Below are 27481 nucleotides of genomic sequence, written 5' to 3' on the forward strand. Positions count from 1 at the left end.
TCTCCTCTCCCTCACCTCCCCTCACCTCTCCTCCTCCCCGGTCGCCGCCCGGAGGTGGCGGCTGTTCCCGGCGATGGGTGGCGGCTCCCTCGCATCATGGTGGTGGGCGGTGGCTGTCACACCCTAAAGTTCTTCTCCCAAGCCTAATTGAATTAATAAATGGTCTCAAGAAATTATTTGCTTAAAGTCAAGAGAAAAACCCTAATTTAATAAATGCAAATAATAATCGGAAATGGCATGAGGAATTTTTCTTGGGTTCTACATGTCGAAATATGCTAACAGGATTTTTAGTAGAATTTTCAAAGCCCTAGAAATAATTTTAACCAATTAAAATGGAGCACAGGCACTTTATAAATGCCCTGGAAATTATTTTCCTTTTCTTTTCTTTTTCTTTCTATGGGCCACCAGACCAATCCCCTCCCCCTTCCCCGCGCGCCAGCTGGGCCGGCCCAAGGCCGAGGCCCAGCAGGCCGGCCGCCGTGCTCCCTCCTCCCCTAGGTCACCGACAGGTGGGCCCTACCTGTCGGGCCCGTCCCCTTCCTGCGGCCGACGCCCGCCCCACGCCACAACCGCCGCCGCCCGCCTCTCCCGTGCCTCCCGCGCACGTCGCCCGCCTCCGGCGCCCTCTCCCGCACGTCCTGCAACCGCCGCCGCACATTCCTGCGTGCCCACACCGAGAAACGGTCGGGATTTGAATTTTGAATCCCGCCGGCCTCTCTCTCTCCACCTCCCCCACGTATCTGGCGGATACGGGCTGTTCCCGGCCACCTCCAACCTCCCCTCGCCTATATAAACGACCCACACACCTCCCTCTCACTTTTTCCTTCTTTTGCCGAGCTCTCCCGTGCACTCCACCGCCCTAGCGTCGCGCACCTTTAGCCACCTCCGGCCGCCGCTCGCCGCCGCTAGATCCGCCGCCGAGCCGTCCCGTCGCCGCCGTCGGGTTCGCAAGCCCGACGGCCACACCGTCCACCCCTCCGTCGTCGAAATCCGCGCTGCCGGAGCCCGCTTTTCCCCTCGCGCCGGTGAGCTTGCCATGGCCGCCGCCTTCGGCCGGCATCCCCGCCCTCGGTGGCCTCTGTCTAACTCTCTAATTACACTCATTTTGCTCCCAAGGTCATCCCGGAGCCCGTCCAACCGTCGCCATCGTCGTCGGTGAGCCCTCCCCTCTCTCTCCCTCCCCTATCTCGGTGCCGCCTAGCCGCCGCTTAGCCGCCGCCTAGTGCCGCCGCTCCGCGCCGCCGCGCGCCATGGTTGGGCCAGCTTGAGCCGCCCATGCGCCATCGGCCGCAAGCGCCCGCAGCCGTCCGATCTACCGTGCGGTAAATCGGGGCTGCTCATTCCGCCACCCGCGTGGCTGCCCACGTGTGCTCCCCTCCCCGGTCCCGTGGACTCGGTCCACCGTGGACCGGCGCCCTTGAGTCACTTCCATGTGGGACCCGCATGTCGGCACCCCCCTGGTGGACTGGCGCCCTTAAGTCTCTTCTCCTCTATAGTATAGTGTAGAGGGGAGAGAGATGTGGAATATTTTTATTTTATTTTATTTCACACTTATGAGCATATAAGAACCAACATGGAAAAAATAAACTCAAATGAACGAAATATATGACTTGTAGAATTTTCTAAATCTCTATTGAAAATAGATGTCATTCGAGTGTCATTTTCTTAAAACAGGCGTAACTTTCGCATACGGACTTGGAATCAGGCAAATAATATATCAACAGATATCTACAGAAAAAGTTACATCCGATTCTCCCCGGCTTTGCCGACCCGGCTTTGTTGGGTTCGGCGAGATTAAAACCTCCAAATTCCGCTTGCAAGATTGTGTTTTCGATACGAGAAGCTTTTCGGTATAGCTTTAGAAAACTCCACAGGTCACATATTTCGTCCATTTGAATTTATTTTTTCTATGATTGGTTCTTGTGTGCTCCTAAGCATGAAAAAAATATCAAAAATATAAAATGAAAATTTAAAAATTGCACATCTCTCTCCTCTACACTATAGAGGAGAGGAGAAGAAAAATTCTACAAATCATATATTTTGTCTATTTGTGTTTTTTTAATGGTTTGTTTTTGTGTACTCCTAAGTGTCAAAAAAATAATTGGGGGGGGGGGGGCGCACCTGCCACACCGGCGCGCTCCCTCTGCCACCTCAACACTGCCCCGCCACGTCGGCAGGAGGACAGCGCCAGAGAGGATGGCGCCGTCCCGTTGGATGACGGCGCCAGTGACTCTGGCGCCCCAAAAAGACCATTTTTTGGATAAGTTTTTCTAGGGGTTTATTTGCGAAATAAGTTTTTTCAAAAGGATCAAATTGTGAAAAATCTAGCAAGTTCACATGACCTTAACCTTATCAGAATTTAAATTGCATAACACAAATGACCAAAATAACCGCAGTGCTATTAGTGTTACCCAAACATCTTTTAGCCAAAAATAATAAAAGGGTGTGAATGCTTTGGAATTTGATTTATTTTGTAAGACCGCATTATCACCCAAGATTCGGGAATGAACTTTCAAATGCAACAAAACTATTTCCCTAGTTATGCACTGATGCACGTGAGTTTTCCATGTTTGGTGATTTGCTAAACCTTTCAAATATAATGGCAAACTTTTGTACCAAAAATGAATGTCACTAGTGCATACAATACGTACGAAGACATTCCCAGAATTTCACGTCGTGGGCTTCCGGGGCTTTGCCATCTTGTATGTCAGTGTTCAGTAAACTGCGAGTGTACAAGAGTATGCGTCCGAGCGCCTTGGCCTCGCACTCGGAGACCGAGACCGAGCGAGCTGATCTCTTTCCTAGTCCGATTCCGACTAGTTCGATCGTCGCGCGACTCCGACGCCGACTCTATCCAGATTCCCAGAGTAGCTCGGACGTACGTACGCGGTATATATCCAGCGCTCCGCTGATTCAACGAGCTACCAACACTACTACAGAAAGCGTTTTTGCATACGGGCGGAATCGATCTTCACATGCGGTTGGCCGGCCCGCATGCGCGAAATGGTCTGCAAAGATCACCATTTGCGCATGCGGCCGTCGCAGCCGCATGCGAAGATCGATCTTCGCATGCGGTCACTTAAGACGGCCGCATGCGAAAATAGATCTTCGCATGCGGTCCATATAAGAAGCCGCATGCGAAGATATATTTTCCCATGCGGTCGACCTAAGAAGACCGCATGCGAAGATCTATTTTCGCATGCGGCCGTCTTAAGTAGACCGCATGCGAAATTCAATTTCCGAATAGCTAAAATAATATTTATTCTAGCATTTTGGTGATTCGTAATTAATATTAAATTATTGAGGGATTTATTATCGTATTTCGGAGTAGTAAGCATATAAGATAAGACAAGTGCCGCAGTAACAAACATGTAATACATAACCATTAATTCAATCGTAATTTACATACAAATATATAATACAAGTGGCACAGTTTTTTCATCATATGTATAAGTAGTGTACATGTTATTGCATATGTTCTTTCTCCCACTCTCTGAGAGGTTTAAATTTGTCGTCCATTGCGAGTTCACTCTGGTTGTCGTAGAAGAGACCTCTTGCGTTGCAGACATCGCGACGGATGAATCGGCAGAGGTCAGCGGCCACGTTCAAGATAGTAGTGTGGTTGAATCGTTGTGCAATATATGGGATTTCGGGGATCTGCACACAGAAAGGAAAATAAAACGGTACTCAGTGAGAAGTGTGTGCGAGATGGGTTTCTTTGTAGAGAAGAGTTCGATGACCTACTCGGTTACTGGTTGTTTTGTACCTCCCATTTACTCTGAGCATCTCGCACACGTAATAACCACACAAGTTGGTTCCTGGTGGTTGTTTGTAGCACTGCGATATAATTATGGGGACCGATCTCAGTAGATATATTTAGTATATATGTACTGTTCGATAATTAGTTGTATTGGTATAAATTTGATAGTACCGGCCAGCCAGTCCTGACGGATAACTTCTTCTGGGATGGAATATGTATTGGTCCACCTCTTTTGCGGTAGTACTTGTGTGCTCTGTTTGAAGGAAACAATTGTTTTATTAGTAGTTAGAAGACTGGTGATCGACCTAAACAATTTATAGTAATGAAATGTTTATCACTTACAAATTCAAAATAGTGAGGAATTCCATAAATGTCTCCTTGTCATAGTGTGCGGGGTCCAATGATATGATCAATTGGTCTTTCGGATATACAAGGAATAATATATAGTGGTCTCTACATATAAGATAGGCTTATTGGAGACAGAAAATTCCGAAGAAGATAAATTAATTAAACAAAAAGAAGAGAGAGCTTACGTGAACTGGTAGGGGACCATTAAGACATCTTTGTCGGCGTGCGCCAACATTGCTATTGCCAAGTATGTTGCTACTTCTAGCTTCTTCCTCTTGTGCAATGTCTTCACATATTCTTCCTTTTCTTCCGGGGTCTTGCCAACCAATTGCTCGCAGTCCTGTCTCAGCTCTACGGTGTGTTGTGTTTTGCATATTCTTGTTGGATCGACGTATCCAACCTTTGCTCCAGTTCTATCAGCTTCGTGGAATTGCATACTGTACAATGAATAAAGAAGAAATGAGATTTGGTTTATTTGTTTCGAATGAAACGTGCAACATGTAATAAAGAGTTCAGACTTACAGACAGAAAGCCGCAACGAGATTAACGTCCATTTTATCTAGCTTGTAGAGGGCGTAAAGGTCTTGGAAAGAGATAAAAAATATCCCATTAGGACCACTCATGAAAGCGCCTTCCGGGACGGCGACGCTTATGAAACCGAGACCTTTCCTAGATGCCTTCATATACCATTCGTGCATTACCCTCATTTTCCATGGTAGCTTGTTCATAAGATAAGTTGGCAAGAATGGCTTGCCATACTCATAAGTTTCAGGCACATCGGCAGATAACCAGGATTGCACTTCATCTTGGGCCGCTAGTACTGACTTCTGGAAGTCTGACAAGACGTGAGCAAGTTCTTTTCTCTTCTCAGAATTCCTGAAAGCTGAAAACATGAACTTCTCCTTATCCTTGTCAATCTCCTTTGGGTCGTATGTCGATATCAACTTTGGAATTATACGACGAGGTTCCAAAGTATTAGACTTTGGTTCGGATGTAGTACCATCTGGTATGTGCACTTGTTCTACCAGAGCAGATTGGGGTGTAGGTGGAGAGGTTTGAACTGAGGGCGGAGCCGGGGGAGCATGCTGTTTAGTTGGGGAGGTGGGAGAGGCTTGAACTGGTTGCGGGGTCGGGAGAGGCGGTTGTTGAGAAGGGGAGGGTGGTGGTGTAGGTTGGCGAGGCGGATGTCGAGGTGACGGTGGTTCAGGAGGCGACGGTGGTGCAGGAGCGGCAGCAGTCATTGCCTGCGATGAGGATGGGGTTAAAGATCCTGCTGCAAGAACGGCCGCGCTCAGGATTATGTCTCTGCGGTGCCACAAGATAAACTGATTCACTGCATCACCGAGAAGTTCAATCCCCTCAGGTGCAGGTATGTCTAGTTCCAAGGAAACGTGGTCGCTATGGACCTTGGCGACCTGTACCCTTGCGTAATCCTCAGGGATTGCCGTGTTGTGGAATTGACGTCCGGGTATCGCTAAACCCGTTGCAACCTCCTTAGTCTTTCCAGCGCGGCCGATTGGTACGACGAGACTGCACGGAGTTGGTCCAGTTATACTATCCACAGGGAAGGTACTTGTCTGCACTGAGCCTACACTGCTGGGTACATTAGTTGTTTGCTGTGCGGATTGTGTGGGTTGCTGGCTATCAGGGAATAACCTTGGAAAAGCTGTCGGGTTTTCAGCTGCCAACGAGTAGAAGTGTTCCTTCACTTGCGCATAGATCTTGTCCGATAGTTGTTCTTTGTATTTGTCTCTCTTCTTATAACTTGGTGCATCTTGTGGAAACCCGACCTTCCAACTTGTCTTTGAGGACAAACCCCTTACACGTCCAGAGTGTTCAGCCGTCCCCAACGCCGCAGTAAGCTGATCTCGCTCCCTCCGTGGGACGAACTGTCCTGATCTTTCTTTCTCGACTATCTGCTGCAAATTAGTAGTCACTTCTTCTATGTCTGGAGTCTCGAATAGTATGTCTCCCTCATCCGAGACTTGACCTGTGCTGCGCGCCCAAACCCAGTTCTTGCTACGTTCAACCATGGGGTCTACCAGCAGGGGCTTACCGGCCGCGGCAAATCTTTGCTCGATCTCCCGCCATTGATCGACGTGACCAGCGTATCCGCTCGACCCCAATCTATGGGGATATCTGTTCTTCTTCGCGAGCTCGGACATTTTTTTTCCTCAAAGCCAATGCTTCAGCTGTTGTACGATCCGCAACAAACGTGTCCCAGTCAGCCTGCGATATATGTCCATAATCCGTAAACGGTGGGATTCTTCTGAAATAATCCCGATTTAGATCGGACTTCCACTGTCGCCATCGATCTCCCATCTTTTTAAGTGCGTAATCTCTCCCCCTGACCTCTGATCCAGGAGGGAACACAAAATACTTCTGCAACTCATTCCAGAGAAGTGTCTTGATGTTGTCGTCCACTGTTTCCCACAACTTGACATTAATGGGACAACGCGTCTTGACTAGAGTGCCACAGGCGTTGCTGAACTTGGACCGCACTATCGGTGGCTCGATGGGCTTACCATCCTGATCGAGTGCAATCACGTTGTAAGTTTCCTTGGGTAATTTATTCTTGCTTCTCTCACCACGTCTTTTTTTCCCACTCCCGCCTGCACTTGTAGATGTCTCCGTACGTTCAGGTGCAGACGTAGCGGTGTCCATCTCAACTTCTTGCTCTGTCCTGTTCCTCCCGGCTTTACGTTTCGAGCGGCGTCGGACTACCATCTGCATAGAATAGGTAACTCTATACACCATTAGGTTCATGTCACATCATAGTTAGGGAATAATACATGGCTAACGATTTTCAGCACTTACGGCCTGTTCGATAGGTATGTAGTCCGGATCATCATCGCGGGGGGCGACTTGTGTTATTTCCATTGGAAACGGGTCACTTGGTGTGCGCCACGTTTCTTCACTAGAAGCGCCTGGCTGCTTATTGCTACCGGAATTTTGAGGAGCGTTACCTTCTTGAGGCGCTATTGGTGCGTTCGATGGAACCTTTTCGTTCGACATCTTCCAACTTGACGTAAAAAAATTTGACATAAGTCCCAATTTTACGTAAGTCCCAATTTAACGCAATTTCACATAAGTCTCAATTTGACATAAGTCCCAATTTAACATAAGTCCCAATTATACATAAATCTCAATTTAACATAAGTCACAATTATACATAAATCTCAAATTAACACAGGTCACAATTTAACTTATTTTCACATAAGTCCCAATAACTTAATTTCACATAAGTCCCAATTTAACATAAGTCCCAATTTCACATAAGTCCCAATTTAACATAGGTCCCAATTTAGCATAAGTCATAATTAAACAGAAATCTCCAATTGACATAGGTGCCAATTTAACATAAGTCCCAATTATACATAAATCTCAGTTTAACAAAAATCACAATTATACATAAATCCCAATATAACATAAGTCTCAACTTAAACATAAGTCACAATTTAACATAGGTGCCAATTTAACAAAAGTCCCAATTATACATAAATCTCAGTTTAACAAAAATCACAATTATACATAAATCACAATTTAACATAGGTGCCAATTTAACAAAAGTCCCAATTATACATAAATCTCAATTTAACAAAGGTCCCAATTATACATAAATCCCAATTTAACATAAGTCCCAATTTAAACATAAGTCCCAATTTAAACATAAATCTCCATTTAACAATCCACAATTAAACCTTCTCAAAATTAAACAATCCACAATTGCACATATCACAATCCACGATGCACAATTAAACAATCCACAATCCACAATTGCACATTTCACATTTCTAAAAAGTAAATGTTACCGAGCGACGGCGGGGACGACCTGGCGGCGGCGACGACCTGGCGGCGGCGATGGCAACGGCGAGGGGGGAGAGGTCCGTGCGGCGGCGACGGCGACCTGGCGGCGGCGACGGCGATGGCGAGGGCAACGGTCCTGGCAGTGGCGTCGGCGACGGCGAGGGGCGGGGCGACTTCGGGAGGAGCCGGCGGTAGCGGGGACGACTTGGCGGCGGGGACGACCTGGCGGCGGCGATGGCAACGGCGAGGGGGGAGAGTTCCGTGCGGTGGCGACGGCGACCTGGCGGCGGCGACGGCGACGGCGAGGGGGGAGAGGTCCTGGCGGCGGCGACGGCAACGGCGAGGGGGGAGAGGTCCTGGCGGCGGCGACGGCAACGGCGAGGGGGGAGAGGTCCGGACGGCGGCGGCGGCGACGGCGTGGGGCGGGGCGACTTTGGGGAGGAGCCGGCGGTGGCGGGGACGACGGCGACGGCGACTTGGGAAATTTTGGCAGCCTGGCGGCTAGGGTTTCGCGGGAGCCGGGACTTAGAAAATTTTGGCTCCCCGCGCTCCCTATATATAGGCGCAGATCATCGCATGCGGGCGGCTTAAGGGACCGCATGGAAAAATATCTTTCCATGCGGTCGACATAAGCCGGCCGCATGCGAAAAAGATCTTTCCATGCGGGCTGTTAAGCCAGCCGCATGCGAAAAAGATCTTTCCATGCGGTCGACATAAGCCGGCCGCATGCGAAAAAGATCTTTCCATGCGGGCTGTTAAGCCAGCCGCATAGAAAGATCTTTTTACCAAAAAAAAACTCATATTTTTTTTTCTCTAAGTAAACTGTCCATATATATTTTTTTCCGAATATTTCGCCACAATTATACATTTCAAATGTTTTTGGCACTAAGAAAACTCATGAAAATTGCTCAAAACTCGTAATCAAATGTTAGATGCTAATGATTACAACATAAGGGGGACCTAAATTCATGCACGTACATTTGCTAATGATTACAACATAAGGGGGACCTAAATTCATGCACGTACATTTGGAATACAATGAGAACTAAAGGTTACGAAATAACTATGACTTAATAACCTTGGCAACACCATCTGCTCGAACGTACGACATATTTGCTTCATCGATTGTTCTCTCAACCTTCTTAATTCGCATAGGAAGATCAGTAAACAATGGTACATCGTCGAACTGGTTGTAATCATTGGGGTCTTTGATGTTGTCGATGCCGACGATCTGTTGCTTTCCGGATATGACAATAGTTTTTCTTTCATCTGAAGGGTCCTTCACATAAAACACTTGAGCCACACGCTCTGCTAAAACCCATGGATCATCCTTGTGGCCTGTTTTACTGTGATCGACTATCGTTAGCCCGTAGTCATCAACGGAAACCCCTATTGTGTCTTTAACCCATTCACAACGGAGCACAGGGATCTGGATGTTTAGGCCATAGTCCAGTTCCCATATTTCTTGAATGGTCCCATAATACGACCTCTTTTCTCCACTCGTGTCAATCGCTTCGACACGGATCCCACTGTTTTGTGTGGTGCTTTTCATGTCCTTCGTAGTCGTACTCAAGGTAAATCCATTGATGTCGTAACCTTGCCATGAATTGACAATACTTGAAGGCCCACATGCCAATCTTTGTAAAGTAAGTTCCTCCACAGAATCACCAACTGGCAAGTTTAGATCTTTCAACCACAGAGGAAAGCGACGCTTGTGCTCTCTTGATATCCAATCATTGGACCGCCCTGGGAAGCAGGCTTTGATTTCTTCTAGGTGTCGCTCAATGAATGGCTCAACGATAGCGAGCTGTTGAAGAACGCTGTTGTGTGCCGCGGACACCTTTTTGTAATCATTATCGAAGAACTGCTTCCTACCAACAGTACCCCTTCCAGACAATCTACCTTCATGTCGATGAACAGGAATGCCAATGGCATTAGCATCCTTTATGTAGTCCATACAACACTCGACTGCCTCTTCAGTTGTGTATCCCTCTATCATTGATCCTTCCGGGTGAGCGCGATTGCGTACATAGCCTTTGAGGATCGACATGTAACGCTCATAGGCCCACATCTGATGTAAGTATAATGGACCAAGTTCAATAATCTGAGGGACGATGTGAATGATCAAATGCTCCATCATATCTAAAAATGATGGTGGGAAATACATCTCAAGCTGGCATACAGTCTCGACGGCAAATGTCTGAAGCGGACCTAATTCCAAAGGATCAAATACTTTCTGCGAAATTCGATTGAAAAAGTAGCACAACTTTGTTATAACCACCTTTGTATGGACTGGTTTGACTGCCCTTATAGCAATTGCTAGGAACACCGTTAGCAACCTATGACAGTCATGCGCATTGTATCCCGAAATGGACAAATCCTTCATTGATACTAGCTTCCTGATGTTCGATGCGAAACCAGTAGGCACTCTAACCCCTTGTAAACATTTACAGAAGGCTTTTTTCTCATCAAGTGTCAACGAGTAACAAGCAGGAGGAATCTCGATCTTCCCATTTGGCAGCAGTACTGGGTGAAGGTCATGCCGTATGGACAAATCTACAAGGTCGTTACGTGACTTCAATCCATCCTTCGTTTTACTCGGGATGTCCAGCAATGTGCCAACGGTGCTATCAAACACGTTCTTCTCGAGGTGCATAACATCAATTGCATGTCGAATCTCTAGGTCCTTCCAGTAATCTAAGTATTTAAAGAAAATTGAGTGCTTCTTGAAAGGCGACGCAGTACCGTTGTCACCATCAGCTTTCTTCCTCTTTACTGTCTTCTTCTTTCCCTTTCCATATACAACCTTAATCTTCTTTGTTATCTCATACACGTATGTACCACCTCTTGCTACTGGGGCAGTGTCATTCTCCACTGTATTATCGAACAATCTAGCCATCTTACGGTACCTATGTCTTTGTGGTAGGAACCGTCGATGTCGCATGTACACTGTCTTCAAAGACGACGTCAGGTATTTGTATGAAGTTTTCTCCAGACATATCAGACATCCAGTCTTCCCTTTAATCTGCCCAGATAATGAAAAGTTTGCAGGTAGGTCATTGATGGTAACGAATATGATCGCACGTAGATTGAAGTGCTCCCGCTTAAACTCATCCCATAGTCGTAACCCCTCTTTCCAAAGCTCCTCCATGTCCTCCATCAAAGGCTCAAGGAAAACATCTATGTCGATTCCAGGTTGGTTTGGACCTTGTATGAGGATAGTGAGTAGAATGTACTTTCGTTTCTGACATATCCATGTTGGAAGATTATACATTGTGAGAAGGACTGGCCATGTGCTGTGCGAGCTGCTTAAGTCACCAAACGGGTTCATTCCATCAGTGCTCAACGCAAACCTTACATTCCTAGGATCCTTAGCAAATTCTGGGTGTTTTGCATCAAATGTCTTCCACTGGCGAGCGTCGGCGGGATGTCGAATCATACCATCTATTTTCCTGCTCTCTTGATGCCATCTCATCAACTCAGCATCAGTCGGGTTTGAGTACAGACGCTTCAGGCGGTCCTTAATTGGTAGGTACCACATCACCATTGAAGGAATCTTCCCGCGCTTACCCTTATCAGAATCTGGATCGGTACACTCTGAATCTACGGGCCCATTCCCCGTTTTATACCGACTTGTGCCACACGTTGGGCAACATTCCAATTCCGCATATTCTTTACGGTATAATATGCAGTGATTCTTACAAGCATGAATCTTTTCTACACCAAGAGATAAAGGACATATGAGTTTCTTCGCTTGATACGTGTTCGATGGTACAAAGTTAGGCTTAGGAAGCAACACACGCAACAAACTCATCAGATCATTAAAACTTGTGTCCGACCATCCATGTTTAGCCTTCAATCTCAGAAGTTCAAGCACTGAACGCAAGACTGTGAAATCCTTATCACATCCCTTCGTTTCATCGTAAAGAAGATCCTTCGATGCCTTCTCTAATGCTTGCCAATTCTCCAATCCTCGTGACCTGCCCGCTAGCACCTCTGGTTCAACATGGCGTAGCATATCCTCTAAATCAAAACCACCATCGAAATCATCACTATCGGTGGAAACATCGACAACCATTCTTTCACGCGACATGTCTTCGATTATAAAATTCTCTGCCTCATTCATCTCGAAACTTAACTCTTCATCGTCATCTTCCGGATTGGCGAATTCCCCGTGATAGGTCCAAACCTTGTAGTTGGCGGTGAATCCGTACTCCATTATGTGACCCAATATTTCACCAGGATCTACCAACAATTTCTGATTCTTGCAATGACGGCACGGACAAAAGATCTTTGTCATATTCTCCCTCAAAGCATGCTCCTTAGCCTGATCAATAAATTTAGATGCTTCCTTAATAAATATCGGCTGCGTTCTCCGCATCTCATACATCCATGACGACCGATCCATCTAATTATATAAAGGCAAAAAAGTTACAGATAAAAAAAATAGACCGCAGGTATTTCATACAAAAGTTTAAATGCATTTGTCTCCCAAAAAAAATACAACAATACATGTAACTAGTATGTACAATTGATTACATGCAAAATTTGCCCATCAAAACATATATTTTGAAGCTATATTTTGCAAAAAATAGTTAGAACAAACCTTGTCAAAATATTAAAAAAACTCCACTTTCCACCAACGAAATATAACAAAAATGGAGCCAAATGAAGCAGGATAGAGAGTTCTTCACCTTTCGTATAGAGTTCAAGTAAAAATTTCGAGTTGAAAACCTCCCCCCCTAATTGGGGCTTGCTTTAGGAGAGAGAAAGCTTCGTTTTCAAATGGTCAAGCTCGGGCCTGGAGGAGCATATATGGCCGATCATCGCATGCGGTCCCTTAAGCCAGCCGCATGCGAAGATCCATTATCGCATGCGGCTGCTTAGGACAGCCGCATGCGATAATGGGCCTATTTTCGCATGCGGCCGTCTTAAGGAGCCGCATGCCCTAATACATGCGGCCCCTTAAGACGGCCGCATGCGAAAATAGACCTATTATCGCATGCGGCTGTCTTAACCAGCCGCATGCGATAATGGATCTTCGCATGCGGCTAATCAACCCGCCCCCGGGGGGGCGGTTTTTGCAGGCGCCGCCACAAGCGGCCCGCATGGAACCTACCGACCCCCTCGTACAGAAAAACGATTTTTGTAGTAGTGCAAACCAGCCCGAACAGTGCGTACGTTGTTCCACCAGTATCATCAGTTCACAAATTTAGTCGTTATTTCGTTTGGTTTCGTTTCGCCGCGACAAGGATCTCCAACAATCGAGCGAGCAATCCCAGCGCCAGCGATCGAGATGGTGTCCCTGGACATGATCCGCAGCGTGGTGGGCATCGTCGGCAACGTCATCTCCTTTGGCCTCTTCCTCTAGCCGGTGCCCACCTTCTAGCGGATCATCAAGGAGAAGGATGTGAAGGACTTTAAGGCAGGCCCATATATGGCTACGCTGCTCAACTGCATGCTCTGGGTCTTCTATGGTCTCCCTATAGTCCACCCCAACAGCATCCTCGTCGTCACCATCAACGGCATTGGCCACGTCATCGAGCTAGGCCATCTACCTCACCATTTTCTTTCTCTTCTCCGACAAGAAGAACAAGAAGATGGGAGTGGTGCTCGCTACGGAGGCTCTCTTCATGGCGGCGGTGGCTCTCGGCGTGCTTTTGGGCGCGCACACCCATCAGAGGCGCTCGTTGGTCGTCGGCATCCTCTGCGTCATTTTTGGCACCATCATGTACTCCTCACCACTCACCATCATGAGTCAGGTTGTGAAGACAAAGAGCGTGGAGTACATGCCGTTGCTGCTGTCGGTGGTGAGCTTCCTCAATGGCATCTGCTGGATGTCATACGCGCTCATCCGCTTCGACATCTTCATCACCATACCCAATGGTCTTGGCGTGCTCTTTGCTCTCATCCAACTCATCCTCTATGCCATCTACTACCGGACCATACCCAAGAAGCAGGATAAGAACCTCGAGCTGCCAACCGTTGCCCCTGTCGCCAAGGACACCAACATCGTCGCCCCTATCAGCAAGGATGACGACGTCAATGGCAGCACTGCCAGCCATGTCACGATCAATACCACGATTGAGCCATAAGCTAGCTTAGTGATCGAACATAACTGAGTGTCAACGCTCTAAGTTAGTTAGGTGTTATCAACTTCTACATTCAAGTCATAGTTCTTTTTTAGTAACCAATGTAATTTGTGTTTTTTTATCTTTGTGATGTTGCAATTATATATATTATATCCTGTAATTTTGATTTGTCAAATGGATTCCAAAATTTCGGAATGAAATTTTCAAGAATGTTGTTTGTCATCCTCTTTAGGTTTGTTAATAGCCGTGCAAAAGGACCAGTAGCCAAACATGCCCTGGTGTACAGCACCATGCGACCAACATTTGATCAGCACGAGCAACCAAGTCCGTATCATCTAGTTCAGAGCATTGCGCAAAATCTCTACACAGAAACATAGAGAGAGACAGTTCTTAACAGAAATTCTAGGTCTGTGGGACCTAAGACTGCGAGATTATATCGATCGCTTGCTCTGCCATTACCTTATTAACAGTAACTAGAAACGTAACCTTCACGAATATGTGGGTATGCATTGTGGGTTGTATTTAAGAAACTTTATAAAGACGTAATATCAACCGAATAACACCTGCCATGCTTCAAAAGTATGATTTCTCCACAAACTTTCTTCGTCATCATTGCAGATAATTATTTTCAAACTATTTTTAGTTTTATTATACTCTAAAATATCTCTTATATACTGAAAATTCAACAAAACTTCCTATAAACGCTCCTGGCCCTCCACGTGATATTTCTATAAACACTTCTTAATTATCAGGAGGACCCACTATTTTTAATAAATCGGGGGACCCTCTATTTTTAACCTTTAGATTTATCTTTCGAAAAAAAACCACATCCCACCTCTTTCCCTTCTCTTCCACCGACCCAAACCTTAAGCACGGTCGTACATTATTACTTACGTTTCCTCCTTCTAATCCTCCTGTCTCCTTTCTAATATATATGGAAAATTCATTTCATATAATCGAAAGTTTCCAGGTTTACCTTTGTACCATTGAATGTTCGGAGTAAACTTTAATACCACTAAAAATTTTCCCCGGTTACTCTTACTACCACTGCCGTTTACATTTGTCTAGATTTTCTCATTTCTATTTAATTTTCCCTCGAAAAGGCCAAATAAAATGAGTGTCTACCCTTCTTTCGCATTGCAGTTCCCTGGGACGATCTTTTTCTCGTTCTTTCCATCGGCCCATCCGTGGAATTGGAAACGGATTGATTTTGCTAGTTGTTTTGATCAGCCCGATCTTTGCGTACGTTCAGATGGGAGAAAATCGTGGCTGGAGCGAGGTCGTTCCGTCGTTGCATGTGGACCTCGTCGTCATCTCGCCGTCGCCGTCCAGATTAGGTGGACAACGGAGAGGGCTCACCGAAACCGGAAAACCTTATTTGTTTTTTCTGATTTGTAGGTAGAAAACTTAGGGCATCACCAATAGATTAGCAATAATTTATTACCAAAATTTAATTTTTGGGTTTTCTAAACTAAAAATAAAAGTAGGAAGTGAGAAAACTCAAAAAATAGGAAGTGAGAAAACTCATCCATCCAAAAGATAGCCTAAATTCAATCCAAAAATTAAAAGTGGGCCCTTCGGTTAAACTACCAACAGAACTTTCCATTTTTTTTCCACGCACAAAGAAAGAAATTACGATGACCCGCATGCTTCTAATAGAAATTTCGGCGCCCGCGCAGGAAGGAGAGAGAAACGCACGAACACGAGATTGAGAGTTGCTCTCTCACCCTCAAATCCACATAACGGAATATATGGAGATGAAAACTCTGCTTATAGGAATATGTTGGATCCGATTTTTATACTAAAAACCCTCAAAATCAGTTTTGGGAATGAAATAGGATGACTGCTGGTGATGCTCTTAGGCCCTGTTTAGATCCCACCACAAAATTTCACCCTGTCACATCGAATATTTGAACACCTGCATAAAGTATTAAATATAGGATAAAAAATAACTAATTGCACATATTGCGACTAATTTGTGAGACAAATTTTTTAATCCTAATTGCTTTATGGTTTGACAATGTGGTGCTATAGTAAACATTTGCTAATGATGGATTAATTAGGTTTAATAAATTCGACATTTGCTAATAACGGATTAATTAGGTTTAATAAATTCATCTCGCGGTTGACCGGCGGATTCTATAATTAGTTGTTTTTGATAACTTTTTCACATAAGTTCATTTAGTAAGATAAAATTCGATTCGAAGGTTTAATTTTTTAAAATTAATTGAAAGGAGGGAGGTAAAATGGACTTATCGGCAAGGGATGAGCAAAAGGCTGGCCCATAACAGGTCTTTTGCTGCTCCCTCGCCGAGAAGTCTATTTTGCTTCCCTCCTTTCAATTAATTTCAAAATATTAAAACTTCGAATCGAATTTTTTCGTACTAAATGAACTTATGTGAAAAAAGTTGTCAAAAACAAATTTGTATAACTCATTGAGATCTACCTATTTTACTTTGGTCATTTCTCCATCTGAGTTTGATTGACGTATATAAAATTTGAATTTCGAATTATGACAACTTCAAATAACATTTTTAAATACTAAATAATTTCAACTGAAAAATTCATCAATAATAAAGTTGTATAACTAATCAATATCTACAACTTCTGTTTTGGTCGTTTTGCTATATGACTTTGTTTCAATAATTTGAATTTGAATTTCAAATTATGACAACTTCAAACAACATTTTCAAATACTAAATGATTTCAACTGAAAATGTCATCAAAAGCAAAGTTGTATAACTCATCAATATCTATAACTTTTATTTTGGTCATTTCTTTATCCGGTAAAGTGATAGTAACATTGTTCACAAAATTTACATACTCTCTTATAGTTCATAAACTATATAAAAGATATATACATTTTGTGAACAATGTTACAAATCGCTTTGTTGGATGAAGAAATGACCCAAATAAAAGTTATAGATCTTGATGAGTTATACGACTTTGTTATTGATGACTTTTTTAGTTGAAATCATTTAGTATTTGAAAAATGTTGTTTGAAGCTGTCATAATTTGAAATTCAAATTCAAACTGTTCAAACAAAGTCATATAGAAAAATTACCAATACTAAATTCATCCCACCCGGATCCGGCGGCGGCCTCGAGCGAAGAGTGGGCGGCAACCCCGACGACGAGTGGGCGGCGACCTCGACGACGATGACGAGCTAGCGGTGACACGGGCCTCGTCCCGCTTGGATCCGGCGGTGGCGGGCCTCGTCCCGCCCGGATCCGGGGGTGGGAGTGGGCAGCGGGAGTGGTGGATCCGGTGGCGGTGCGGCGGATCCGGCTAGGGCGTGGCGACGACGACCTCCCCGCGGCGGCGGCCTCCCTTCCCCGACTTCCCATGCGCAGCGGCGGCCTCCCTTCCCTGACGGCGGCGGGCACGGTGACGGCCTGCGGCGGCGGACCACACCGCCGCTGAAGCCCACCTCAGGGACCACATCGCTGCCCAAGCCCACCCTCCGCCCAAGCTGATATGACCATCAAGTATATACATACAACCAAGCATGAAAAATATAAACCATTGCCAAAGAATACATCGGATGAATGGATGATCTACGAGATATTAAAGTCCAATGAGTTTTGGAATCCAGTTCGGCCTCCAGAGACAACACTGACTTCAAATGGACCTAGCGCCTTCATGCCAACTCCAATTTGGATAATCTTGGACTTCGTGAAAAGCTTATCTCGCTACCTTTCAAACGCATCTGGTCTCATGTCCAAATTCATCTCGATTCAACGCGGCGGCGAGCACGGCTGCGGCCTGGACATCTTGGGCGCCGCGGTGGCTGGGCGTGGCATTTCGTGGGCGAGGTCCGAGATGTCAAGGGTGGGGGATGTGGACCGAACGGAGACGGCGTGAGAGAGGCCGTCACCTCTCGTGCCTAGGTTAATCCGGCTACAGCAGAGACCAATGTCCAGGTCCGAATTGCACCATCGCCTCTACCCTTGCCATGGTATGTCAGCTAGGTTAAGTTATACTTTAGATTGAGCCTGGAGCCCACGCTCACCTGTGGTAAGCACTGTTATATCTTCCAGGGATTCCTGAGAACCAATCCTTAATTATCGTGGGCACAACTTCCAAAATAATGCATATACCCACAACCCACAAATTAAGCATATTTTAGTTTAATAAAACCATAACCATGGTGGTACATCATAATATAATTAAGGACTAAATTATAACAAATCCCATTGTGAGCTAATTAATCTAAGCATGGCTAAGCATTCCTAAACCAATCATCTAGTCAATTATAACCCAAGTTATCAATGACATAAGGTATTCAACTAGTCAATTATAACCCAAGTTATCAATGACATAAGGTATTCAACAGGCTGAGTACGATAGGCATCGATCCCACGTGACATTCTAAGACAATGCAATTTAATAGAAAGCATGGGATTTTATAAATTAGGCTCAACACGATCAATGATGTATGTATGACTTGCCTTGCTCTTGAGCTGACTGAACCTCGGCAACCACTTCGAAATAAACTGGATCACCGGAACTGACGGAATCTAAACAACAAACAAAGCACACAAGAAATACAAGCAATAAGGCTACTGAAACAGGAAAAGAAACCAATTTTAATGTATTCTATACATTGTAACGAATTCACTGCAATTTTAATGGGTTAAAACGGAGTTCGGATTATTTAGTTATGAATTTTACAATATGAGCTGTGTTATTACAAATAACCGAAAAACCTTAATCAATTATTACATATTATTGCCCATAGATAAATAGATCAATGGAAATATACCTCTGGTAAGCAAGCCTCACGAGTTAACGACTCAATGAGGCAATACTTCGTGACACGGGACCATCCAAACGTTCAACCGAACCGGCGGCTCAGAATGACAACGGCTAAACCAAGAAAACTAGACACAGTTTACGGCAAAGACTCGGTACGGCAAACGATAGGCCGGTAGGAGTTTAGGGACTCGGCTACCGAGCTACGGGCAGAGACAAAACACGACGGCGACGTGGGAGAGCGGCGGCGGCGGCGGCGGCAGCGGCTAGGGCGACGGCACGGCTAGGGCAGCGGGAGCACAGGGCAGCGGCGGCAGCGGCGCAGGCACATGGAGGCTAGGCCCGCTGCGGCATGGGAACGGCGGCTCTACTAGGGTTTTGACAGGATTAGACAATTAGGGTTACGACGACGCTAAAATAATTAACACCTAAACCAGGAGATTATGGATAAGTTCCTCACAAAACCGAGACGATCGGCGAGGAGGAGACGACGACGACAGTCCGGCGGCAACACGTGGAGCGTCCGGCGGCAACACGCGGAGACAACGGCGACACTAGATCAAACCTAGAGCGGAGATAAATTAGAATATAGATAGATAATGGCGGTAGCCATGACATGGAGAGGGAAAACGGATTACCAGTGATGGAACGACGACGACGGCCACGACGGGAGGTGGCGGCACGGCATCGGCGATGGTGGGCTAGGGCGGCCAGCGGCGGCTAGGGCTAGGGACAAACAAAAAAGAATAGAAAAAACAGGGGTGTTCTAACTTATATAGGAGAGGAGAAAATAGAGGGAGGTGGAGTCGGTGGGGAGTCGGATTAGGAGGGTGAAAGGAGGTCAACTCGGATGGGGAGGGAGAGGGAAAATAGGAATAGGATTAGGATAAGGACTTTCCTTAATTGAAAAAGAAATACGGTGCCGTTTTAGGAAAAGAACGGAAACGGTCCCGCGAACGGAATCGGACTCAGCTCGTCATGCAAAACGAAACCGCAGACGAAGAGAGGAGTGAATCGGGCACGATTCACGATCAAAGGCGGGAGAGGAAAAAATTATTAATTCAAGTCTTGACAATTTAAATTAACAACATTAACTCCGATGATCTGAATATTCCGCTTTAAGTCCTGTTAATGATTTTAGAGCAAAGAGAATTCGAGAAAAAAATCTCTCTAACATTTCCGATTATTAAATACATTGTTAATTTGGGTTTTCTCCAGGTTAACCAAAGTAATTTCTATAGACAATTTATTGGTGAATTAGAAAATGCGGAAAAGGGGAAACTCCGGGTGTGACATTGGAGTATCAAAGCTTGCGTATGTTAGAATGGCATGTAATCTGACCGATACACTCAAGAGGGTCATTGCTCTGAGGGATCTTTGGTACGCTCTGATTTATTACCCTTTTTTAAACTAACACTAAATGTTTTTATTATAAGTTTGTTACCTAACATTAACACTGCCTGCTCATAATTAATTGTTTTTCTTAGGAACTGTGAAGTTAAACTTGTATGCATATATGCTGTGTGGACTACTCTCATATGCCCGGTGAACCATTGATTCCTTTGGCAGCAAAGAAAAAAAAATAAAAGGAAAATATTTAGACACTTAGCAAGAAATGTTCAGTGTTACTCCAGGCATTAATTAGCTGGTGATTCTCATGGATGTTTACTGTTTGTGCCAATGGAGAAGAATATACAAACAGTGAAACAGTTTGAAGTGATCAGCTAATGCATGCTTGTGATATACTGACAGTGCTTGCAGTCTAATCTTTTGCCAGAGCCCTTGACACCAACGGATCTTTTTAATTAATCCAATTATGTTATCACTTAACCACCGGCACAAGAGGGCTCTGGCAATGTTCTCTGTCTGATACTGATAGTGTGGTTGTTCTCTCTGTATGTAATCCGTAATTGGGAGATGTGCTTCAATCATGGTGAACATCGGAGTAAGTACTTGTTGATTATTCCTCCTATTATCAGTCAGATGCAGGGAATGGGAGGCTACTCAAACAGTCACACCTTTGTTAATTACTACTAATACTAGCAGTCAACACAACTTTCAAAGACACCTAAGATAGTTTCTGCCTTTTTTCTCTATAGTTTCTTTCCCCTCTTCCATGTCTTTTGACACATTGGAGGATGCAGCATTTCATGGTTCAGTAGGGCATCGTGATATTCAGGCTATATCAACCTTAGGACCAGGCCTACAAGAACACTAGAAAAAAAATTCAGAGTAGGAATAGTAAACAGTACATTTTTCTAGAGTAAAATGAAAAAATCTACAGTGAGGAGGCACTCTCACAGTGCATATTTTCCCCTTATTACATCAGGGATTTAACTGTTTAATGTTTAATTCTTTAGTTCAGGAATTTCTATTTCAGGGTGTTCAACAACTGATCTTTTCATATGCTCTATTTGGAGCATTTGGTCTCTTTTATATTCCTGCTAAAAGTAATTTTGTTTCAATAATTTTTAACAACCGAGAATAAATGAAACCCAACATAAGTTTGGGACTTTAACACAAACAACTCCAGAACATAGTTCGACGACCCATGCAAGAATTGATGCAGACGAAATCTCCGGTGCCAAATGGATTGAAGACGAACGGTCCAGCTTCTTGATGATCAAGCTTGTTTCTCCTTCCTCCCACCTCTACGCTTCTTGCTACCATCACCTGAGCTCCCCGGAGCATCTGCAGTACGAATAACTGAGACGGCAAAAACCGCGTTAGGATTGCATATTTGTACATGGTGATCACGTGCAAAACAAGGCAATTAAAATTGACGACGCGATCGGCGGTGGCTGCTGGGCGGGAGCGGCGGCGGCGGCCTTCCTTTGTCCATCCTGTTCTTGTGACGCTCCCTGGCCTCCTTGGCCTCCATCTCCGCCTTGTCGCGGCCACCACCTGCCACCGCAAACATGGGGCCACCAGTTTTCCTGCTTCTGCCGATCATCTCCCATGGCGTATCGTCGACCGTAGCTTCGATCGCGCGGCGCTGCACGAGGTACTCCTCGAATGCCTCTGCTGGCGCGGCGGGCGCCAGACACACACGCGCTGGCCCGGTTGGTGGACGAACCAGCACCGGCCAGGAAGGCAGGCCGGACGGTGTCGCCGGAGGCGCAGCCAGGGCAGTAGCAGCAGCAGGAGGAGTAGGCGCGCGCGGCGTAGCAGCAGCAGGGGAGCAGTGGGCACGCGCCGCGCACGAAGATGAGGAACAGGCGAGCGCAGCGCAAGAGGAGCGATGGGCGCGCGCTGCGTAGCATACGACAAGCTCAGGCCACCATAGCTGAAGCTGTAGCGGCCGGTGGTCGGCGGCATGGTCCACCCACGAGGTGCAGCAGGAAGAGGAGCAGCCGCGGGCGGCACACGAAGATGAAGACCAGGCGCGTGCAGTGCAAGAGGAGCAGTGGGCGCGCGCGGTGCAGTGGACGACGAGCTCGCACCGCTGTCGCCGAAGCAGTAGCGGCCGGTGGTCAGTGTCACGGTCTACCCACATGGTGCAGCAGCAGGAGGAGCCGATGCGGACGGCGCACAAGGACGAGGAACAGATACATGCAGCGCACAAAGATGAGGAGCAAGCACGTGCAGTGCAAGAGGAACACTGGACGTGCACGGCACAGCAGACGGCGAGCTCACGCCGCTGTAGCCGAAGCTGTAGCGGGTCGTGGTCGGTGACAAAGTCAACCCATGCGACACAGCAGCAGGAGCAGCCACGGACGGTGCTGTAGCAGGAGCAGCAGTCACGGGCGGCGCAGGAACTGTAGGGGAAGGCATGGACGGCGTAGGAACGGGGGGAGCAGGTGCGGGCGGCATAGGAATAGGAGGAGCAAGCATGCGTGGCACACGAAGATGAGGTGCAGGCCCACGCAGTGCAAGAGGAGCAGTGGTTGCACGTGGCATAGCAGACGACAAGCTCGCTCCACCATAGCCGAAGTTGTAGTGGGTGGTGGTCAGTGACACAATAAACCCGAGTGGCACATCAGCAGGAGGAGCAGTCATGGGCGGCGTAGGAACTGGAGTGGCAGGTGTGGGCGGCGTAGCAACAGGAGGAGCAGGTGCGGGCGGTGTAAGAACAAGAGAACGAGGCTTGCGTGACACACGAAGATGAGGTGCAGGCGTGCGCAATGCAAGGGGAGCAGTGGCGGCGTGTGGCATAGCAGAAGACGAGCTCGCTCCACCATAGCCGAAACTGTAGCGGGTGGTGGTCGGTGACACAGTAAACCCAGGCGGCACATCAACAGGAGGAGCAAGCGCAGGCGGTGTAGGAATAGGAGGGGTAGGCGCGAGCGGCGCTGGAACTGGAGGAGCAGGCGCGCGTGGCACACGAAGATGAGGTGCAGGCGCGCGCAGTGCAAGAGAAGTAGTGCGCACGCGTGGCGTAGCAGACGACGAGCTCGCTCCATCATAGCCGAAGCTGTAGCGGGTGATGGTCGGTGACACAGTAAACCCGGGTGGCACATCAGCAGGAGGAGCAGGTGCGAGCGGCGTAGGAACTGGAGGGGCAGGCGCAGGCGGCGTAGGAACATGAGTTGCTAGCACGGGTGGCGTAGGAGCAGGAGGAGAAAGCACGCGCGGCACACAAAGATGAGGTGCAGGTGCGCGCAGTGCAAGAGGAGCAATGGGCGCACGTGGCGTAGCAGATGATGAGCTCGCTCCACCGTAGCTGAAGCTGTAGTGGGCGGTGGTCGGTGACATGGTCAAACCGAGCGGCACAGGAACAGAAGGAACAGGCTCGGGCGGTGTAGAATGACCAGCGGCCGTGAGCGGCGCAGCAGTCGACGAGCTCGCATGGCCATCACCGAAGCAATCGTTGCTGGTGGTCGGTGGTATGGTCCACCCGCCGCGTGGCACAACAAGAGGAGGAGCAAGCGTGGGTGGTGCATGAACAAGAGGAGCAGGCACGGGCGGCGCGGGAAGAAAAAGAAGAGTAGGCCCCCGCGTGGTAGTAGGAGCAGCGGGCGTGCGCAGTGCAGTAGAGGATGAGCTCTCGCCGCCGAAACCGTAGCCAAAGCGATAGCGGCCGGTGGTCGGCGACACGGTCCACCCGCGCGGGGGCACTGGCCACGCGAACATGGTAGCAATGGGCTGCGCCGACGGCGCCACGGGGCGGCGTGCGGCGGAGACGAGCAGCGGCGGCGGTGCTGCGGGCACGAACGCTTCCTCGGAAGTGAAGCTGGTGTCAATGATGTGGTTGCTCTTGCCGTCCGGGAGGAGTAACGGGACGATGCGGCTCTAGGGATTGCGGCTGGGCAGGCGCCTTTGGGCTGCGATAGCATGTTGGGTCGGAGGCTGCTGGGCTGCCACCCCGCCACCACCGCTGAAAAGCCGAGCCTGGCTGGCTAGGCGAATGGGCCGGTTTGCCATGGCAGCGGCGATGGAGTAGGGGATGATGAGGTGGCGAGGTGGAAGGCCTCGATGGGTTGGGTTCTTGTTGGCATCTCCTTGCTGGGCCAGGTTCTCGTTGGCGTCTCCCATGGTAGGCAGGTCAGGTCGGCGGATTTCACCACCTTCCTCCGTTCAAATCTTGGAGACAAACCTGCGTGGGGAAAAAAAAGAAAAAAGGGCGTTGGCCATGGCACCACACAAAACATACAGGAAGCTGCAAAAACCTGTAATAAATCGCTAGAATTTCACAGAGATCTGATAATCACAAGCTTAGAAGAACATCTAAACTTCCTGTAAACCACTAAGTCCTATGTAGATCTGATTAGCAAAAGCTTACAACAAAGTCTAGATCCTTAGATGGTGGATTTCAGGATTTCACAAGCAAGAAACGAGCTTTTTCTCTCTCTACTCTACGGTATTCAAAGCTATGTACTTCTAAGAACAGAAACCAGATTAGAATTTGTGACAAGCGAGAGGGAACTTACCTCTCTACAATCTACGATATTCAAAACTATGTACTTCTAAGAACAGAAAACATGTTAGAATTTTTGACAAGCGAGAGGGAACTTACCTCTCTACAAATTTAAAGTATGCAAAGTTATGTACTTCTAAGAACATAAACCAGATTAGAATTTGTGACAAGACGAGAGGGAACGTAACTTACCAGGCGGCAGGAAGCTTATTTCTTCATGTATCTGATTTCCTTCGATCTGTGTGTAGTTTTTACAGAATGGGAGCTTACTTTTATAGTCGAATTTCAGTGCTTCACCCTGTCTTTGTGAACGCGTTCTATACACTGTGTCTTGTTTCTTTCTAAACACAAATGATTTTTTATCTGTGTGAAATATGTTGCAACGGTACAAAAAACTACTCCAAGCAAGGAAATGTTTTATAGTATATCACAATTGTATCGTCTAAAAAAGGTTAGAAAATGTCACGGTTACACAAGTTTCAACTTCAGCCGATTCTCAGTGGTACTGATATATTGAGATATGAACACAGATTTTTTTTTGAAATTGAAAAAAAAGGTATGAACACGGAAAGTGACTGCCAACCAGTACAGCTGCATCCAACCGCCCACAGCTACTACTGATTTGGCCATAATAACATTACTGCCAAATATACGAATCTTCCTAGACATATTTCAGAACATATCCGGCATCACCAACTAATTCATATCTAAGTATGGTGGTTCTCATTTATTTTTACAGATATATACCTCCTCACTACCTAAATTAAATGTGTGAAATTCTACTATCGCCAATGTGAACTCTTTCTTAGACTTCTGAAATATAAGGGTGTATATATCTCCTAGTATAAATCAAGAGATATAAACCTACGGCACTCAAAGACTTGAGAAAAGCTCAAAAAAATATAAATTAATTTCAGTATTAGTTTTGGCACTTCGAGCTACCTTAATAGAGGGATCTCTCTCAAGGAATGAGGTGTATATGTATCTTTCTAAAAATGGGAGAAAACCTCATAAGTATATCTAAGTATAAGGGTGGCAATTGAGTTTATATGTTTAAATCTCAGCATGAAGATCTACGAGATTCGGCCGAAATGGAAATTTATACAACTAGCTTCCATGTGAGTACATGACCTGACATGTTTGAGAGGATAATTATGATTTTACTAGAAAGACATTTCCTTGCTTGGAGTAGTTCTCGCTATCTTTGCAACTTATTTACACGGATAAAAAAGTGTTTGTGTTCAAAAAGAAAGAAGGAACAATGCATAGGACTCGTTTAGCTAGATACATGGGCTTAGGGTTATCCCTGAGAACCGACGGAAGAAGCTTTGCAAAAGCACGGTCCCGGGAGAGGCCTTGGGGCCAAGTGTGCCACACTCTCAATGCATTGTCGTTTCCTTAGTAACCCAAAGTGCGAGAGTGGATTCTAAACTCTAAGAGGACATCTCCTTATTATTCACATGTCATCTAAATGGTTATATATATTTTTAAAAAAGTATATCATAAGATAGATTAATTGTGAATATACGTTAATTAGCCGTAGTTTTTTCTTTTTGCAACTTGTAGAAGTTTAATTTTAACTTGCATGTTTGTGAAGTTATCTATCACATATTAATTTATCCAGTTGAATTTTTTAAATTTTTCATAACCATTTGGATGAAATGCAAGCAACGAGAGAATGTCCCCTCGAGAGTTTAGAATAGTTTCTCCCAAAGTGCTCTTTTCACCAAGGTGGCGGCAAAGGTGCAAGAGGGAAAGAATAATGCTAATGTCCACCCTTGACCGCTATGCCTCGATCATTTATTCCTGTGGATACCAAATCACACAAGTAATATAAGAACACATCATTCTGCACATGGGCAAGGATGAAACCTTGGCCGCTACCCTAACATCATCGACCTAGATCAAGGATGCAAGTGGACAGACCTGCAAACCCAATTATAATACAAATAAGCGGATTACCCGGCGCACTTATAACCTAGATCTAGTGGCTGGTGCATGCAGAAGACAAGACCATCATCTATGTAGAAGAAGGAAAATACAGCCCCACAAAGGATTGTATGGATGCCAAATCAACCATGTAAGAACATATCATGCCACACATGGGGAAGGATGATACCTTGGTTGCCATCCAAACATCATCAACTGAGATCTAGTGGATGATGCATGGGGAAGACGGGGTCATCATCCATGTGCAAGAAGGAAAAGCTAGCCCCGCCCAAGATCCTGTGGATTCCAAATCAGAAAAGTAAGAACACATCATGCCGAGATAAGGATGAATGATACCTTGGCCGTCGACATAGATCGACTAGCTGATGAGTGGGGCAGACGAGCCGCCATCCTTGCACGGTGAAGGAAAACTGGATCCTGCACAGGGAAGGGGAGCGACATCAAAAACCACCTAAACGTTGTCCGCCCAAAGGCCCTGCCCCAGATCCTAGATCTGGGCAACCAACAACTAGGGAAGGCACTATAAAATGTGGTGGTAGGTACCGACGATGGCAACAATTGTCTTGATGGTGTTGGAAGGACGGCGTTTTGCTCTCTCTATGTCATATTGGTGCTAGAAGAATGAAGGTGATCACTAGATCTAGGGAAATGAAAGTTAGGTAGAGTGCGGCGGAGGGGTGGTAGTGAATGGAGGGGGAGAAGTGGCAGCTTCTACCGATTTTAGGGTTTAGCAATAGGTTTATATAGGCAGGGATAGTGCATCAGCTTTGGCCCAACAAGGCCCAATAGACAGGGGATGGTAAAATGGTTGGTTGTTGGCTTTCATTTGTTAAACGTCCCTGTCCCCAGTGGCAAATAAAATTGTCAAACCCAAACCCGATAGTGGCATTTGGATGGATAGTGGAAAGAGGA

The 27481-nt window shown here is 46.3% G+C and overlaps 1 protein-coding gene and 1 pseudogene across 5 annotated transcripts; one reads left to right on the plus strand and one right to left on the minus strand.

Annotated features, from left to right (window-relative positions):
• Nucleotides 1–13211: 13211 nt before the first annotated feature.
• LOC107277111 (bidirectional sugar transporter SWEET7b-like) lies at nucleotides 13212–14010 on the plus strand (annotated as a pseudogene).
• Nucleotides 14011–20977: 6967 nt separating this feature from the next.
• LOC107277682 (vegetative cell wall protein gp1) lies at nucleotides 20978–27275 on the minus strand. 5 transcript variants are annotated; one of them, XM_066303932.1, is made up of 4 exons: nucleotides 27117–27275; nucleotides 26906–26986; nucleotides 24812–26845; nucleotides 20978–24298 (listed from the first exon to the last, which is right to left on the minus strand). In XM_066303932.1, the coding sequence occupies exon 4, from the start codon at nucleotides 23833–23835 to the stop codon at nucleotides 22249–22251; it is 1587 nt and encodes a 528-aa protein (XP_066160029.1). In that variant the 5' UTR covers nucleotides 23836–24298; nucleotides 24812–26845; nucleotides 26906–26986; nucleotides 27117–27275; the 3' UTR covers nucleotides 20978–22248. The 5 variants fall into 5 exon arrangements, with proteins under 5 accessions (XP_066160029.1, XP_066160028.1, XP_066160027.1 ...); XM_066303931.1 differs by having other exon boundaries at nucleotides 27113–27275; XM_066303930.1 differs by having other exon boundaries at nucleotides 24812–26986.
• Between the last annotated feature and the right edge of the window lie 206 nt (nucleotides 27276–27481).

Source organism: Oryza sativa, chromosome 9 (assembly GCF_034140825.1).
Source record: "Oryza sativa Japonica Group chromosome 9, ASM3414082v1".
Classification (NCBI taxonomy): domain Eukaryota; kingdom Viridiplantae; phylum Streptophyta; class Magnoliopsida; order Poales; family Poaceae; genus Oryza; species Oryza sativa.